Source organism: Thalassophryne amazonica, chromosome 9 (genome assembly GCF_902500255.1).
Source record: "Thalassophryne amazonica chromosome 9, fThaAma1.1, whole genome shotgun sequence".
Lineage (NCBI taxonomy): Eukaryota > Metazoa > Chordata > Actinopteri > Batrachoidiformes > Batrachoididae > Thalassophryne > Thalassophryne amazonica.
Window position 1 is genome coordinate 53,392,246 of NC_047111.1, and position 20,256 is coordinate 53,412,501.

The window sequence follows — 20,256 nt, forward strand, 5'->3', positions numbered from 1 at the left end:
TCAACAAATATCCTTTTTATTTGTATTATTATATCCTTTATTTAATCAAAGTCTCAGTGAGATTAAAATCTCATTTACAAGATAGACCTGGCCAAAGAAGCAGCATAACTATAATTACAGTAACGTGCCACATATTCTGAATTTTCAGGTTGTTCTGAATATTTTGATATGCAACCCATGGGCATTATACTAAATGAAAGTACCTTTTTAAAAGGGGAATTACTGAATGTATGGTAAACTCAGAAAAATCACACTGAGTTAAAACCAACAACCTAAGCTTGCAGTGTGGACAGTCAGTATTAATTAAAGGGGTTTAACAAAAATCAACACATATTAAACTATAATGTTTCTCATTCCCCTCTTGTAGTCCACAGGCCAAGCAAGTTTTCTGTACCACTTTAGAGCACTAAACAACACTTATAATCCATTATACCATGGCCTACACAAAAATGTATGCTGGCCATCCTAGGATGGTAGATGTACCCAGGTATGGAACAATTAAGGATTTCACAGATAAACATTTAAAAATGCTGCAATGTTCTTACTGTATTGTTGTGAGACTTGGATGGTAACGAGTAACCTTGTAGCATCCATAGTACCTAGTGCCATAGACACCTAGTTACAGTGGATCCATGGGTGCCAGTGGAGTGATTTGGTATCAAATGAATGGTTACTTATTTGAGGAGTACCACTTGATTGTGAGGAAAAATCAGACATGGCATTTTGGGCATGTGTTGCATTTCTGTGTGCATGATCCAGTATGCAGATGCCTTGATGTTGAGAATTCCTGCAGCTGGAGAAAGCCAAAGGGTAGGGCTGCCACGAATAGTCGACTAGTCACGATTACATCGACTATCAAAATAGTCGGCAACTAATTTAATAACTGACATTGTTTATTTTTTAAGCTTTGTTTTTCTCTCAAAGCTGCGGCTGTACCTTCCGCTGCCTTTCTGTCCTTGATGCACATGCACAGTAGTGGTAATCCGAGTCAACCGTGATGTCACTGCAAAAGTTATGCCCAAACAATATCATGGCTAGGCAGCAACAGAGCTCAAACGTTTCGGAGAATTTTAAGCAAATTAAAGAGAAAAACATGCCATGCAAAATCTGCAAAAAAGAACTTCTATGGCAGAATAACAGCGACACGCGTGCATCTGAGAAGGAAGCACGTTGTGGCCGATTCTGATAAAGCGACAGTCGTCCCATTTTCATTGGCTAGGTAGCTGCTAACAGTGAGCTACTTACACAGCTGTAAACGTTAACATTAACGATGAAGACTGCATTAGCCTTAGTACACATATATGTTTGCTGTAACGTTTTAACAGCGATGTCATGTTCGAATAGGAAACATGAAAACGTTAATGTTTTATAATGCTACGTTACAGTGCAAAACAATATGTCCCTCTTCAATGAATGATTTTGTTACCAAGTAAAAGTTGAATCAACTATCATCTTAATTGTCTTTATTTTTAGTTAGCACAAGCAGGAAATTAGAGGTCATCCATGTCTTTATGTCTGTAAGACAATCCTGCAGTTTAGCTAATTGGTGTGTGTCCTCTGGCTTCATGGATAGATAAAGCTGGGTATCATCTGCGTAACAAATTTTCATTGTTACGCAGATGATACCCAGCTTTATCTATCCATGAAGCCAGAGGACACACACCAATTAGCTAAACTGCAGGATTGTCTTACAGACATAAAGACATGGATGACCTCTAATTTCCTGCTTTTAAACTCAGATAAAACTGAAGTTATTGTACTTGGCCCCACAAATCTTAGAAACATGGTGTCTAACCAGATCCTTACTCTGGATGGCATTACCCTGACCTCTAGTAATACTGTGAGAAATCTTGGAGTCATTTTTGATCAGGATATGTCATTCAAAGCACATATTAAACAAATATGTAGGACTGCTTTTTTGCATTTACGCAATATCTCTAAAATCAGAAAGGTCTTGTCTCAGAGTGATGCTGAAAAACTAATTCATGCATTTATTTCCTCTAGGCTGGACTATTGTAATTCATTATTATCAGGTTGTCCTAAAAGTTCCCTAAAAAGCCTTCAGTTAATTCAAAATGCTGCAGCTAGAGTACTGACGGGGACTAGAAGGAGAGAGCATATCTCACCCATATTGGCCTCTCTTCATTGGCTTCCTGTTAATTCTAGAATATAATTTAAAATTCTTCTTCTTACTTATAAGGTTTTGAATAATCAGGTCCCATCTTATCTTAGAGACCTCATAGTACCATATCACCCCAATAGAGCGCTTCGCTCTCAGACTGCAGGCTTACTTGTAGTTCCTAGGGTTTGTAAGAGTAGAATGGGAGGCAGAGCCTTCAGCTTTCAGGCTCCTCTCCTGTGGAACCAGCTCCCAATTCAGATCAGGGAGACAGACACCCTCTCTACTTTTAAGATTAGGCTTAAAACTTTCCTTTTTGCTAAAGCTTATAGTTAGGGCTGGATCAGGTGACCCTGAACCATCCCTTAGTTATGCTGCTATAGACGTAGACTGCTGGGGGGTTCCCATGATGCACTGTTTCTTTCTCTTTTTGCTCTTTATGCACCACTCTGCATTTAATCATTAGTGATCGATCTCTGCTCCCCTCCACAGCATGTCTTTTTCCTGGTTCTCTCCCTCAGCCCCAACCAGTCCCAGCAGAAGACTGCCCCTCCCTGAGCCTGGTTCTGCTGGAGGTTTCTTCCTGTTAAAAGGGAGTTTTTCCTTCCCACTGTAGCCAAGTGCTTGCTCACAGGGGGTCGTTTTGACCGTTGGGGTTTTTCTGTAATTATTGTATGGCTTTGCCTTACAATATAAAGCGCCTTGGGGCAACTGTTTGTTGTGATTTGGCGCTATATAAAAAAATTGATTGATTGATTGACATACCTTAAACACATCAAGCGTGAGGCTAGTAATGGTCATATAAGAGCAGCTGCATGCTGGTGCATTAAGCTGCAAATTACATATGATCCAACTAATCGCAAAAATCAGCCCAACCAAAGGGACACCCCTACTTTTTACCTGATTGTAGCAGAAAGATGGTTACTTTAAAAAGGAGGGGTAGACCAGATGTTTGCCTCAATAGTTCACATCTAGGACCGATGATGGTTCTGTAGTGTGTGTGCAGTATCATGCTCCCAGACCTGACCTAACCTGAGAGTTTAACAGTATGATGCAATAATGCATCAATAAATAAATAATGCATCTCCCTGCATCAGTAAAACAATCAGATTCTGTAGAGACTGTCAAGTCCAGACTTAAGACATACTTATTTTCCCTTTCATATGGCTAGCATACTGGTATAATATGTTACTATGCTTTTTACCCTTTTAAATTCATTTTATTATGAAACGGAGCGTGCCACGGCCTCAACTTTATCTAAACTCTGGGGTCTTTTAGTGAAGCTTAGGGCTAGTGGCCGGCGATCACCTTAGTATTTCTTCTGTTTTTTTTTCTTGTTGCTTAATACTGACAAACTACACTGTACTTGTTGCCTTTCTGATACCCGATTCTGTTTTTTCTCTCCGTTTGAGATGTGGCTCCATCCAGAGATGGGAGTGGGTGTCGTCTTCTGCAAGCCTCCTGTCCTGTTTACCAGCAAAATTTCCTGTATATTGGTTTTGTAAATTGTTTTGTCAATTGTGTCTGTAGCATGGCCCAAGCAGAGGGTCACCCCTTTCAATCTGGTCTGCTTGAGGTTTCTTCCTCAAATCATCAGAGGGAGTTTTTCCTTACCACTGTTTGCCTGTGTGTTTGCTCAACTAAGGTTAGACCTTACTTGTGTGAAGTGCCTTGAGGCACCTTTGTTGTGATTTGGTGCTATATAAATGAAAATAAATTTAAATTGAATTGAAAATTAGGTACTACAGTAGAAGCTGATTGATGATTTTTATTTAACACAAGCAGCACAGCATGGGTGTGTTCCAACATAATCTGTCTGTTCTTCTGCCTCCTGCTGTTTGTACTCATCCGTAACAGCTGGAGGAAAAAGGTCAGTGTCACATATGGTTCTTCTAATGGAAGTTACTTTAACGTAATTACGATATATGCTCGGCGTTTATAAGCGTTATACGACAGAAGAAATATTGGTTGGATGACTTGATTTCTGTGCTGTTGGCCTGCAATAAACATGCTCAGTATGCTCCGAGGGACAGAAGGAATTAAAAGCAGGGGGTATTTTATTTTAAGCAGGGTGGTATTTATAGTCGCATACTGTCTGAACTGAAACGCTCAGCAGCACATGAAAAGTTATGGCACTACTAGTGCAGTTGATGAAAAGAGAATGCATGAAAAGATAACGCCAGTGCTTCTTTTCTGGCATCGTGTGGAGTGGCAGACCTCCAACTCAGAAAAGAGAGTGTATGTGCTGCGATAGGTGCATGTGTGTGCTTCTTCCTGGGTTTTGATTTTTGTCCTCGCTAAAGAGAGAGGAGTCCATCAGCAAAAGGTACTCCTTTAATTATTCAGTGACTTAGCATGAAAAATAAATGGTTGGTTCCTGCCCGAGAGATGTGGTTTTACTGTACACTCACACAGATGAACATTTGGTTCCATTTAGAGGTGATCATTTAGAGATGTGAATCACTGATTTTGCTTTATTGTTGCTCAAGAACACCAGTACAAAACAGCTTCCACAATTTCACCAACACTCTCCAATTCAGCTCCACGTGAAGTGAAGTCCGTTAGGCTGCTGGGGACATTGACCCAGATCAACACCACTTATTTCAAAAGTAGAATAAATAATTTAAAAAGTTTCTAGATACATAAAAAATATGCTCTGCTTCTCCCCCGATAATATATCATGAAGCAGATGAGAGTCAATGACTACACCTGGGTGGGACAACGGTAAATCACAGGTTACTTCCCCAACCAAAGCAGTGCCCATTTATTGAGACCAGGGATGCTGGTAATGCGCTACTGTAATATGACTACTTTTTTCAGTAAAGAGTAATCTAACATTTTAATATTTCCAAATCAGTAATCAGGTTACAGTTACTTCTGGAAGTCATTGTGCGTTACTATTATTTTTGTATTGTTATATAGTATAAATCAGGGGTGCACAATACATCGATGACAGATAGTGTGGGTCGATCGCAGCATTAAAACTGGCCTGTGACCAGGAGGAGGTCGGGGGTTTGTGCAGCAGATCCGAGTTGAAAAAAAAAAGTTGTCATCTCTCAAAACTGAGATTTACAGACATTTTTTTTTAAAACTCTGTGCCACTCTGTGAGTGTCCTCACTATAAACATCTGAAGACCCGCGATGCATTAACAACAAAAACTAATTCTCTTTTTCCACTCAAATATACCTAAAGTCTTTCTTACCTGTCAATCTGGTCATGCTTTCTGCATAAATACACATTATCCATTCTTCCTGCTCAGATGGCAAACCAGGGGTGAATCCAGATGGACAGGGGCATGGGTGGAGGAAGCAGCCCCCCACAACACCCCTAGATTAAAGGTCCATTTTTGAAGATTTCATGCTGTGTCTACTACTACTTTTAATAATAATAATAATAATAATAATAATAATAATAATTTCAAACAACTAAAATGGTAGAAAGAATATAATTGTTACATTTATAAACAATGTAGATTATAAACTGTAAGTTTTACCATTACAGTGTTATCACCAGTAAAATATGAGGTCAAGAAAGACTGTCTTTATTTTATTTTTATAAAACAAGTATTTATGTTCATTGAAGTCAAGAAATATTGACTTTATTTCATGTTTTCCAAAAACTTCCTTTTTCAGGAAAAAATATTTAAGTTCAACTTAAAATGTCAGGACATACATTGTGTACTTTATGGTACTGTTAAAAATGCACTACCAATAATGTGAGTATTGGCAAACAGCTTATCACTTTCATGTTGAGGTGGTGGGGGCTGTCTGCAGCTACTGAAAGTAACTAATAAAATAACTAGTAATCTAATTTTGTTACTTTTAAAATTAAGTAATCAGTAAAGTAACTAAGTTACTTTTTAAGGAGTAATCAGTAATTGGATTAGTTTTTCAAAGTAACTGTGGCAACACTGACTGAGACAATGCAGATGAAGAGTCTTGTTCACTGGGAACACTGCGACAGATAGTATGAAGCACACACTGGGAATTAAATGCAGGTCCAGAGATTTGTAGTCCAATTCCTTGCCCAAGGAGCTACAACCCCAATTCCAATGAGGGTGGGACATTGTGTGAAATGTAAATAAATACAGAATACAATGGTTTGCAAATCCTCTTCAACCTATATTCAATTGAATACACCACAAAGACAAGATATTTAATGTTCAAACTGATAAACTTTATTGTTTTTGTGCAAATATTTGCTCATTTAGAAATGGATGCCTGCAACACGTTTCAAAAAAGCTGGGACAGTGGTATGTCTACCACTGTGTTACATCACCTTTCCTTCTAACAACACTCAATAAGCATTTGGGAACTGAGGACACTAATTGTTGAAGCTTTGTAGGTGGAATTCTTTCCCATTCTTGCTTGATGTACGACGTCAGTTGCTCAACAGTCCGGGGTCTCTGTTGTTGTATTTTGTGCTTCATAATGCGTCACACATTTTCAGTGGGTGACAGGTCTGGACTGCAGGCAGGCCAGTCTAGTACCCACACTCTTTTATTACGAAGCCACGCTGTTATAACACGTGCAGAATGTGGCTTGGCATTGTCTTGCAGGTTTCCATCTTGCTTTCCTCTTCAGCTTTCCATCTATTGGTCTCAAAGATCTTGATGCGATCACAAACTGTTGTCCTCCAAGCCAGTCTGCTGGGGCTGTAGCCCAGTCAGCAATCTCACAGTCTTTAAACCTTCTTTTAAGGACATCCCTGTACCTCTTCTTAGGTGCGCCAACACAATGCAATCCAGTAGAAAGTTGACTGAAGAGAAGTTGTTTTGGAAGACGTTGAACATCCATTCTTACCACATGTCCGTACCATCTCAGTCTGTTTTGGTGTAACATAGCCTCAATACTTGTCAGACAAGCTCGATCAAGAACTACAGCATTGGTGACATGATCATACCATTTCACATTCATGATTGTTCGAAGATATCTTTGGTGGAATTCCTCGTGTTGTTTCACTTGATAACGATAGGTAGTCCACATTTCAGAGCCATACAAAAGTGTTGGCAAAATGTTTCTGTGAAGGCTCTCAGTTGTCCAGGTGGTTTCCATAGTAGAGAAGCTTGAATCTTCGACTGGACTGGGCTGCTTGATGCAGGAGAAGAACGGAAAGCCTTGTCAGCACTGCAGAAGGGCCAAAGCATCCTTATCCTGCCAGCAGATAAAGGCAGATGCATGGTGGTCCTGAACACATCAGACTACGAGGCCAAGATCAACAACTTCTCAGTGACTCCAATACATACGAGCGTCTGAAGAGAGACCTCACAAGCGGCTATAAGAAGAAAATCATTAACTACCTCCAAAACCTGGAGAAAGAGGGACTCATCGACAAGCAGGGACACTGCAGACTGTACCCTGGGGACGCCGCTCCATGCATCTATGGACTGCCCAAAATCCACAAACAGGATGCGCCACTCAGGCCTATTGTATGTAGCACAGATTCTATCACGTATAATTTGGCCAAGCACCTCAAGTGGATTTTGGCTCCTCTAGTGAGTAACTCAGACCACCATGTGGAGAACACACAAGATTTTGTGACCAAGATCAAGGACCTTCAGCTGGAGGCAGATGAAACTATGGTGTCATTTGATATGACATCGTTGTTCACCTGCATCCCCACTGTTGAGGCCATCTCAGCTGTGAGGCAGAGGGTTGGGGTTAGGGTTAGGGTCAGAGTCTGCTGGAGGATGCGTCTCTACTTGAAAGGACCAAATTCACACCAGACCACATCTGCCAACTCTTGGAGATCTGTCTTAACGCCACGTATTTCTTGTTTAGGGGGAATTACTACAGGCAGATCCATGGTTGTGCGATGGGGTCTCCAGTATCCCCCATTGTGGCCAATCTGTACATACAGCTAGTGGAGAAGAGAGCCTTGACATCATTCACGGGCATCTCTCCCAGTTACTGGTTCAGATACACTCAACAAAAATATAAATGCAACACTTTTGGTTTTGCTACCATTTTGTATGAGATGAACTCAAAGATCTAAAACTTTTTCCACATACACAATATCACCATTTCCCTCAAATATTGTTCACAAACCAGTCTAAATCTGTGATAGTGAGCACTTCTCCTTTGCTGAGATAATCCATCCCACCTCACAGGTGTGCCATATCAAGATGCTGATTAGACACCATGATTAGTGCACAGGTGTGCCTTAGACTGTCCACAATAAAAGGCCACTCTGAAAGGTGCAGTTTTATCACACAGCACAATGCCACAGATCTCAAACAAAATGGGAGCAAAACCAAAAGTGCTGCGTTTATATTTTTGTTGAGTGTATGTCGACACATGGGTTAAAATCAAGCAACAGGAAGTTGAGGAATTTACAGAGCACATCAACTCGGTGGACTCAGTATCAAGTTCACACATGAGGATCCCAGAAACAACCATTTAGCCTTCTTGGACTGTTATGTTACATTTGGAGAGAACAGGCAGCTACAGACAGGGGTTTACAGGGGTCATTCTTCAGTGACTTGATGGCCACATTGACTTTGTGAGGTGTTGAGGGATCAGTGAGTTTATGTTTCATTGGAAACTCTCTCAACTCATTGATAAATGTCTGGTCAGCTTCAACTTCACGATTCAGCAAATTGTAAAAGTGCTCCCTCCAGCGTGCCTGAATGGATTCAGGATCCTTCACAAGCGGTCCAGCTATAGTACACAGTGGAGTTGGACCGTGTGTACTAGGTCCATAGACAGCCTTTATTGCAGCAAAGAAGGCTTTTGAGTTCCGTTTATCTGCTAGCTTCTGAAGCTCTGTGGCTTTGTTCTTCCACCACTGATTCTTTAGTTCACGAGTATGCTGTTGCAGCTTATTTCTTGCTCTCATTAAATTACTCTTAGACAATCTTGTTCTTGGGTTCCTCTGCCACTTGATATAAGCAGCTCTTCTACGTTCAATAAGCATTTTTAGTTCAACGTTGTCATCAAACCAATCTTGATTTACTTTCTTTTTAGAACCGATTGCTTTTGTACATGATTCAAGAATCACATTCTTCAGGTCACTCCAAATCTCTGCCACAGGCTTTTCATATGTGAGTTGTGACAGATTGCTGGCCAGTGTTGTCTGAAGTTTTTGTTGAACAATTGGGTTTTGTAGGGAGGCAACATCAAACTTCTTAATTTTGGTTTGAGATCTTATTTTCTTTCGGGGCTTGATCATGATTTCGCACTTCACTATACGATGATCAGTTAGGAAGCTATCGAACCCGATGATGACATGAGCTTTTTTAATTTCATTCCGGTCTCTAGACTTGGTGATTATAAAATCAATCTGATGCCAGTTCTTTGATCTAGAGTGTTGCCACCTTCCTTTATACCTGTTCTTCATCTGAAACAATGTGTTGGCGATTAGAAGATTGTGCTCCGTGCATTTGGTAAGTAGGGGTTGGCCATTTTGATTGATTTTTCCAATTCCATTATGTCCAATTGGTGTCCAAGTCTCATGATCGGATCCAACACGGGCATTAAAGTCACCAAGTATCAATAGGTGATCTTTGTTGGGTGTACTGGTAATTGCTTGATCAAGAGCAGCATAAAAGGTTTCCTTCACAGTTTCGTTTGCATTCAAAGTAGGAGCATACACATAAACTATGGTAATGTAATCGTTGTTTTGGAGTGCAAGTCTGTCAGTCATGAGGCGCTCACTCAGACCAGTTGGTAGCTCTTTAAGATCTTTAAGAAGGCTTGTCTTGATGGCTAGTCCAACACATGGATGCGTCTATCATCCTGAGGTAAACCTTTCCAGAAGAAAGTGTAACCAGATCCTATCTCACCAATCTTCCCCTCCCCAGGTAGTCTAGTTTCTTGCAGTGCTGCAACATCAATATCCAATCTCTTCAATTCGTGTCCAACCAAAGCTGTGCGTCGTTCAGGGCGATTGTCCAAGTCCATAAAGGTGTTTTAGCTCTACCGGGTGTCTACCCACCCAAAACCACACTGCTTGTAAAACAAGTGAGTTGACCAGTTTAGTCGCCGGACACCTGACCATGAACAAGTAGTACCGGATTACATGTTTACCGGTAGCAGTCGAAATTGACTGACCTGACTCCTATGGTTGCACAGTAACTTCAGGAAACTTAGATGACTAATATCCCTTGCATTATGAAGGAATGCCAACTACAACATTCTGGCATTTTACCCTTTTCATTGGGCATGATCCAGCACACACTTGGCCTACTATTTAGACCCCCACCTATTTAGATCCCCACCTTACACCTGGATGCAGCAGATAGATGATTACTTCAGGATGGAATGGTTATCTGCCTGGGTGTTTGCAATTTCAGATCCAGGGTGGTTCGTTAGTGTGGTGAATGTGGTGAGGCATGGTGGCATCACATGCTCCCAGACATTGCCTGACCTGATCTGGATATGTGGAAGACTATATCTACAAGTCTGAATCTGAGGGTTTCATAATGGACACATTTAGTTTAGTTTGTATTTCTTGAGCCTTGAGCTACAGTTAAGTGGCTGGAGCTCAATACAGAAAGTAAAAATCATTTCAGTCATCACCTTTAAGTGGATTGTAATGTTATGTTAGTAAGTGTAAATGTTGTGAATAAAGAGTAATGCTTCATGTTAATTAATCACTGAAATCAGAATGAAATAGCCACATCCAATGAAAATTTTATTTGAAATGAAATGTGTGGTATAAATTTTATTGAATCTTTTTGAAGGGAAAATATTAAAACCTATTAACTGTGTAAATGTTTGACCAGATATCCCGTAGTTTGTTTCAGGGTCTTTTCAACATGCTGTTGGGCACACAATTGATTATAGATGACTCCGTGTGCTACACATTTGTAAAATTTGTATGATACAATGGCAACTTACACTGTTAGCAGCATCTGTGTCACATTCATTAAATTCATAAATGCTGATTAAAATTCATAAATGATGAATAATCATGAATGATGGATGGGGGAGTCACAAATTTTCTTTCAGTTCTAGTATGGTAAACTCCACTATGATAAACTTTAGACTACAGTATAATCTCCAAGTGTAATTGTTTTTTTCAGGTTATTTTCATGAATAATCCATAGTACAATTTACAATAAGTAATGCACTAGAATTAGTACAAGTGATGGTGTCAGCAAAAACAAAAACAAAAAAAAAAGGAAATTTGTCTTATTGTTATTCTCACCCTAACTTCAAAATAATGTGAGTTTTAAATGTGAAATGTGTGTTCATAAGAAATTCATAAGAATAGGCACCAAATATCACACTTCACTTTTCTGGTGATATCATACGAAATGCTTCACAAAAATACATTGTTTTTTGAGGCAGATGAAGGGAGAGTAATATTGTCTGTTGAAATACATTAAAATGCAATGTTTCTTTATTCGAAATTAAGCAGAAAATAAAAAAGCCATCTTGACACGTGCATAAATTTGATCCCTGCACTGGCATGCAATCTTAAACTACAGTCCCTTGATTGAGGAGAGTAACATCAACTCAGAACATGGTGCCATTTTGGTTCCAGCTGCGCTGAACTACTGATTGAACTTTTTATGTTTTCATCTCTTTTTATTTTAATAATTTAACAACATACAGCAACACATCGAGGTACAGGTGATATCAAAATAAATATAAAAATAGTTAAGCTATCAAATTTACATAAATTTACAATTTATGATATTTATTTAATTAATTTAAAGCTTGATTTATGCTTCTGTAACTCTGTGTCATACAATGCCGTGCGTGACAGTTTTAAGGATCTGTCGCTGGATTATACTTTATTATGGATTAATTTGACCCTCAATAAGCTTTTCACCTCCAAATCAAAGGTAAGCTGTACAATTTCTTCTTTTATCGACTTTGTGCTGTAAATTTGCAGACATTTCTTATCCATTTTTAATCAGCGTGCGCACGGCAAAACTATTATAATACGATGGGAGATGAAGGAGTGAAAGCCGAAAAGTGTCAAATCACAGTCTTTTGTGTCTAATTTAACAAGTGCATGTCAGGCTGCACGTCCAAGTCTGAACACAGTGTGAAAAAAATAAACGGCCAGTTTTTATTCACAAAAATGACTCTGGTCCCACTTTCCTCAAATCGGCAAGTGTCAGAGCGTTGAATTTTAATTTGTACCTGTGTTACTGTGCACGTTCAGACTGCTCATGGTTTTTAATGGAAATAAATTGCGATCGGACAAGACATTTTATCAGATGTGAGTGAAAATCCATTAAACAAAATCTGTTATATATGGTGTTTATTACATGGAAAACAATACAAAAACTTTGGGACTTTTTTGTCTGTTGACTGTGAATATCCAGTTTATATGATGATGGTTTAGGTGAGTTTTACTGTACATGGGACTGAACAATAAATTGACCTCTCAAAACTTTGATGATGAAGTCACTTCCATCACACACGGCTGACTTTATTTTCCCAAATGTTTCTTTTGTTCTGAAGAGAATCTGTACATCTTGAAGCCCTTGTTGTGTTTATTTGTGCATCCAAATGCACAGCAACCCAGCATTTTCAGCGAATAAATAAATAAAATAGCTCATTTACATGCAGACAGATTAACAGCAAATGCTATTTTGAACCCAAGATGGCACCATGAGTCACGTGACCGTTTTTTTTTTTTTTTTTACTTGTCATGTTGCCACTCTCTCAGTCAAGGGACTCTAGTGTGAACTAGTCGTAAATGTTGTGCAACCTATTCATGAACACTGCGTGCCATTGCATGTCATTGCGTGCAGGACCTCGAACAGTTTATGCATAATTTACAACAGTTTAGGACGAGTTCACTCACTGGCATGCAAGATTTCATGCCAGTGTGGGGATCAAATTTGTGCAAGTGTCAAGGTGACTTTTCAAGCATATCATCTAAATGACGTGCACTGGTACAACGAATTGCATGCCAGTGAGGGGATCAAATTTGTGCAAGTGTCAAGCTGGCTAAACAGAAAAAACTGGGAATACACAACAGGTCTGTCTTCAAGCTTACACTGGACATGACTTGTGAAAGCCTAATCTATATCTGTCATTATTTCTCAGCAGTTATGTAGTTATTTGAGAGCTTTAGCATGCAATCCAACATGTCCACATGCAGGGATCACAATGATTTCAGCCTTGTTTAGACAAAATCATTATGCAAATATGGCTAGTGAGCCTGGATTAGAAGGAGTGTGACTGTTTGGGATAAAGAGGCAATACCAGCTGGTACTGCACACACAGGAAAAGCACTTTTAATGAGACTGAAGCTAAAACAATGACCTACCCATAAACATTTGGCATTGTTCCCAGCTTTCAGAGGATTTATTAGTTATACAATGGGAATTGGCAAAGATCTAAACAAATGTCAGGCAGAATTTGTTGACATTTAATTCTTGAACAATGAAGTCCCCATCTCTCCTCTTCTCTGGGAGGTGATGATCTAGAGGTTAAGCATTGGGATTCAGACCAGAGAATCCTTGGTTCAAAACCCAGCCAGACTGGAAAATCACTAAGGGCACTTGGGCAGGGTCTTTAAGCCCCTAGTTGCTCCCGGTGTATAGTAAGCACCTTGTATAGCTCGATTGCAACTGATGTCATATTCCCCGATCCGCCATCTTTGATGTATACATATGGCAGATGCTTGTAGTTATTTTAAGAATTCTTGTGAATTAAGTAGCAATGACAAGGCCACATATCAAGAAAATATCACAGTGTGGGGGGACCAATCCCTACAGCAATGTCCCGATAATCCCATGAACTCAGACTACCGCAGCCCCGGCTCCAGTTACTGAAATCCCGGGTCCAGCTTCGGGTCTCAGCAGGGCAACTTACCCGTCTGGGTGGTCAAGCAGGAGTCCGGCGGTCTGGGGATCAGTATTAAAGAGGGCCAGGAAAACCGCATGCCCATCCTCATCTCCGAGATCTTCCCGGGACTCCCGATCAGAGTTGAGCTCTGCGGGTCAGGGACACAATCCCGTTGGTCAATGGGAACAACCTCTGCGAGGCGTTGCATGACCTGGCGGTGCAGGTGCTGCAGAAGGCCAGCAGAGAGGTCACGCTGGAGGTGAAGTATATTCGGGAAGTTTCTACGTTGTTTAAGAAGCCATCCCTGGTGGATCATCTGCCATGGGACAGTGTTCGGCCACAGTCTCCGAGTTACAGTGGCAGCGAGTACTCTGGCTCGCCCAAACAGCAGCTCCTTGTTCTCTTCAAAAGATAGCATACTGTGGTTCTTCGCTATAAAAACAGACCCACTGCCCACTCCTGGCACTCGAGCAGGATTTTTAAAACACCCGACAACTGTGCATATAACTCCAATTTTGCGCCTTGCTCAATGGTTGCCACCACCTTATTGTACATTAAACATGGCGGACACTAGCGAATCAGAGAGGATCGTGGGAGATCTGAGACGTCAGTGCAAGCCACCTATGGCAGCACCCTGACATCGGGGTGAATGTAAGCACTTTGAGCATCTGATGCAGATGGAAAAGTGCTATATAAATCCAGTCCATTTACTGTTCTCCATGTGCAATAATAGTATTTACTTAAAGTCTGCCATCATTTTCCACTATGGTGTTTTTTCTTTCATCAATATAAAGTGTTTTCAGTGTTTTTATGTAAATACATTAATGTGCACTGTCAATTAGTGTTTGAATAGAATGTTAATGCTCCACATATTGAATGTGCTGTCAATAATGGCGACAGCATGACTCTACGAGGGTAGTTCTCCGAACAATACAGGATGTCAGACACTCCGCCAGCTCATTTCCATGATTAGACTGGCTTCAATCTAGCTGTCTCAGATGTCATGTCACTTTGTTCTAGGTGATAGCTGTTTAGCATTAGCTGACTTTTCTTCTTTTTACATTGATGCCTTTTCTTAGTTGCCTTTATTCTCTTGTCTAATTTCTGTCAATCTTTGTGACACTGTGAATATTCTTGAGCATTCAACTTTAAAAAAAAAAAATGCTGCAGAAGATGGCTCTGAATAGGCTTTCATGTTTGTATCCTGTCTTTCTCTCTCTATCCAGGTGGTCCATCACGTTGGTCGTCCCCTCCATGTGACTGCTGCTGCAAGAACCAGAAGGGCGATGGGGAGGGCGAAAGCGGCACATCTTTCAATGAGCTTTCCACCTCTAGCTCTGAGAGCCAATCAGAAGCCAGCTCTCCCCAGGGTACAGTCATCTGTGGTCCCGTCAGTCGGCATCCACACACCCATGCCAATGTCCAAACACTAGATCGGCCATTGAAAAAGGGTCCCATCGCCATGCTCCAGCAGTCTGAACAGCGGCGGAAGAGTGACTTGCTGCGCACGCTCACGGCAAGCTCCCGCGACACCAGCACTTGCAAGAAGAGGCCGACGAAAGAGAAGTTAACCGTTGAGGAGGAGCTGGAAAAGTGCATTCAAGATTTCCGCAAGATAAAGATCCCAGAGAGGTTCCCTGAAAGGAAATACATGTGGCAGGCTGACCTGCTCAGGAAGTACCGACTCTGAGTCAGGCAACAGAGGGAGCAGACACATGAGGCCAAGGATCTGTTTACATGTTTTTTTGACTTTTCCAACAAAACTACTTTGAAAGCAGTTTTTGGGATGAACCTTCACCTTCTTGGTCGTAGGACAAAGTCTACACAGATGCTGGAATGAAACTGAAAAACTAGACTGTTCTCTTATTGGTGTGTGTAGTATGTGTGTGTGTGTAGTACAGGCTTGTTTTATGTAGTGTAAGTATGTGCTCTACCTTACTGAATGCTTCAAAGTTCTCAATATTTTACTGCTTTGGACCAATCCATCCTCAACATTCTCTATGAATGAAGCAACCAAGTGAAGAGTTGCTAATGGCTACTGTGGAGATTACTAAGTGCTACTGGACAGTGTCATTGGTCCCATTTATTTATTCAACAAAGACCAATGATTAAATGTGTGAATGTGTGTGTTTGCATGCAAGTGGCCTAAAGGTCACTGATAAATCTGCATCAGGAACCATTAATAATTCATGCTTTCCTGACAGCACTGTCACTATAAATACACCCAGAGCTTTTCGCTGCCAGGTTGGTGTAAACAGCTGGGTTGATTACTTTTAGATAACACTTAGGGACTTGTGGAACAGAGGAAGGTACAGTTTCATCACCACACAATTAATTTTCTTTATTTAATATCACAGTTATTACAAAGCTACGTATCACAAGTGAATTAAATTGTAAAGCAATGGATTGTTTGTTGCCATGTTGGCTAGATCTAGCATCCGGGTGACAGCATGGAAGATAAGTTAACCAGTTAGGTGTTTGATTTAATGGTTGAACACTGACAAAATACAGTACAAATACATACGTAGGATTTCTTCTGATTCAATATACACATGAACACAGCTATTTATTTATTATTAAATGTATTTACAGTAGAACTTTAGTGTCCACAATAATAGAAATCGCCTGAACACACCTCAGCAGTATAAACAGTTGCAAAAGTACGATACAAAACATAATTATACAAATCACACATGATATGCCACTGTGTTGGCCTTGTCTCAAAAGTGGGAAATGCCTGAGTTTTGACCCCAGATTCGATGAGGGATTAACAACAAAACACTTTCTCACATCTCAGGTTTTGTTTGCTCTGTTGTCAACTTTGCTGAAGTATTGTTTTCAATATATGTTATGTGTAATAATAGTTTTTTCAAAGTTTCTTCAGACTGCATTCACGCCATTCTTGAGGAAGAAACCTCAAGCCGACCAGACACGGAGGGGTGACCCACTGCTTAGGACATACTAACAGTTACAAAGTTGCAAGCAGTTACAATGTGATATGATGGTGCCAGTCCATCTTAAGGCCAAGCCAACAGAATCCGAGGTCAGTTCCATATCCCTGCCACCATCCCTCATATTGCGCAGGTCACACCTCGGCCTCATCACCACTGGTGACGTTTTACTGCTGGTGTGCCAATACAGCATTTACGCTACATTATCAGTTCACACACAAGGTCTCACTAAAAGACAAGTGTGATCTTCACATGGTGGTATGCCATAGTTATAAACCAGAAGTCTCAAAGTAATTCCAGAAAGAGCCAAGAGGGTGCAGGTTTTCTGTGTAACCGACCACTCCACCAGGTGATTTCCAGTGGTGGGCACAGTTCAGCTAATCTGATAACAGATAATATAATTATTGAAGCTAATGTTTTTGCTAGCATTTTCAGATAAGTTTTAAAACCATCACCAGACCAATTATCTTCCAATAAATTTAGTTCCGATAACTTTCAGTCAAATAACATTTTTTTTTGTGCTGGTAAAGTGAGCAAAGTTTAACGGTCAAAAACATTTGTAAATCCTAAAATCAAACATCTGTTGAGTGTCGTGGGCAGACTGGCTGCCTGTCGCTTGCTGATGATGTCATCATTAAGTGCAAAATGTGATTGGCAGGTCAATGCAGGGAGCATTGTGGGTAGTGTAGTTCAGGTTCACTTTGGCCGTTACAGTGAGTAATATCATCCCCTCGACACAAAAACAAAATGGACTAATTTTAACATTATTTTATTTTATTTTTGTGGCTGATGTATAATTTAATTGCCAAGACTCAGTGGTGGAGAGGAGCTCTCATGGCGCAGCTGTGTACAGAGGGACTTTTCTTCATTGTTTAGACAATTTTGGATTTTTTTAAAAAAGGACACTTTATGTGGATTATTTATTCAGATGAATTCCACTGAAACTAACAGGTAGGAATTTATATTTACTAGGTGTCTTTTAATCAATCAATGCATTAATGGATGTATTTCGGTTGTTTAAGCCACAGGGTTCAAAGCGTGTGAAAAAAGCAGCAGCTTTTTAGTTTGAAAATGATAATGTATCTAATACCGAGAAAAAATGTGACTTCTAACACTGTGTTTTACTTCTTTTGAAAGATGATGACATGTTTTGGGGTTTTATGTTTTTTATTCATGCATTCTTATGTGTTCGTGATCCTTGAATTTACCCATCAGTGATAAGTGAAAGTGAAACTGGTTTATCAGAAGTCCACAGTGGATTCTGATTTGGCCGCCTCTGAATCAATACTAAAAGTTATCGGTTATCTGTAATAAAGATGAATTTATTAGCAGGTTATCGGTTTAGCTTCATAAAAGATAACTTTTCAGTTATCGGATTAATGGTTATCAAAGCTAACTTTTTGGTTAGCTGTGCCCACCACTGGTGATTTCACTGATTAACATGGATGGAATCAATTAATCAGTGAAATCACCTGGTGGAGTGGGTGGTTGCACAGAAAAACTGCACCCTCTTGGCCCTTTCTGGAATTAGTTTAAGACCTCTGTTATAGACCATGAGCTTCTCGGATGTATATATGTGAAAGTGAGAGGTCTTAAGTACGTTAACAGATGGAAAAGTAACTCCCAGCATGGTTTTAATCACACTTGATGTGACACTACAGTAGATATAGAGTGTGACAGGATTGCTTGAGCTCTTTGACACATGATGCTTTCTTCCTTGACGGTTGACATGGTAATCAATAATTATTGATGACTGGGGTCTTTATTAATGAAGTTCCTCGACAAAGACAAGGTATTCATGTATTACTTTGTGTTCTCCTGACAATGGTTTTGTCGCAGTCACTGGGATGTATTATGATGTGTTTAAAATCAAACAAGGCAGGGCACTACTTTGAAAAACAACTTCAATTTCATTTTTTCCCTCATGTCATAATTGAAATTTAATGGACCAGGCGTGAAAGCCTGAATGCTTTTAAAATTAAATTGGAGCACAAATAAAATTATTGATTACACTAAATGATAAAAGCACACAGACATGCTCTGCTGGCATATAAGGCAGCAGCTTTTAAAGGTGATGTATAATGTGAGTATTTAATAATTATGACAAATATTGTTAACAAAGCAAAATGTCGGACTGCTTTTTTGTAAGCAGACACTATGATTTCTGCTTCATGAAAGGCACACAGCATTTCAGACAACTGACATACAACATTCACAAGAAATATTGTAAATGCAACAATTATTTAAAACAGAATTGCTATTTATTTTTTACGAAAAATATTGGAATAAATATAATAACAGTAATTTTTTTTTCAAGAATGTTGGAGAAGAAACTTTTCAGGGTAAATCCTGTCAAAAAATCTGTAGAATGAAATGAAAAAACCCTTTCTATTGATTGTAGAATGAATTAGACAATTTATTATTAGTTTTTAACAAAATTATAAAAAAATTTAAGTGATGTGTGACCTAGTTAATCTGTTTGTGAAGGTGACAGTTTTGAAGTTATTTATGAAGATTATTTTAAGGCTGTTGAATATTTCCTTTTTTTTGTAACATAATGCCATTTATGAAGTTAAAATTGATTTCCTGAAAGTTCAGAATGACATCATTTGTAGTAGAAAAGCACAGTGAACCTGCTGAACAAATGTCTGATTCATTTGTCGTTGCACTTTCTAATTTTTTACTTTTTTTATTTATCGTTGCACTTTCTAATTTTTTACTTTTTATTTTTTTGTTATGCAAAAGACAGATTCCGTGGTATACAATTAAAGCACATACATTTTAAGATTATTTGTAGATCATTCTATTTAAAAATATCCCTGATATATTAATATAAATAGACAATTAAAATATTTTATTCTGCTAAATTGTGTTTTTGTATCTAGAGGCCTTTATATAAAGTAATATACATATAATGTAACATTATGCTGTCTTACATTGCTCAAGATTTTTATTTCCCACCAGAGAACTGATTCATGTTGAAGAAAAGAATTGTCATTTACAGGTCCCCGTAAAAATCATTTAACATTATACAGTAATATGCTTGCAATAGGATAATTTCCCCTTGACATTACAATGAATGACTTATTTTTCTACATTTCTAGATCATTACATTTTTATTTTAAAGGCATTTATCATTTGAAGATGAAATATGTTAATCCACGCTACATATCATTTGTAAATAAACACCATAAATCATAACTAACCAGAACAATGTATTATAGTCTCTGTATATACCATGCAAATCAGTGATGCATGGATGCTAATCTCTTAGCAATGCAGTAGACTGACTCTAATGTAATACGGGCATTCTTGAGTGTTGGGCCGTAAGGGATAATGAAGGTATAAGGTATATATTATATACATATATTATACATAAATATAGTATAATAAATGGTGAAGTACTCACATTTTCAAGTCAACAGTGTC

The 20,256-nt window shown here is 39.2% G+C and overlaps 1 protein-coding gene across 1 annotated transcript in view; it reads left to right on the forward strand.

Moving 5' to 3' along the window:
* kctd16b (potassium channel tetramerization domain containing 16b) overlaps positions 1-15,589 on the forward strand; it is a 321,307-nt gene extending 305,718 nt beyond the window's left edge. Inside the window, 1 exon segment of the mRNA XM_034178052.1 lies at positions 15,103-15,589. Within this exon segment, the coding sequence (XP_034033943.1) occupies positions 15,103-15,566 (464 nt within the window). The 3' untranslated portion in view covers positions 15,567-15,589.
* The last annotated feature ends 4,667 nt before the right edge of the window (positions 15,590-20,256 follow it).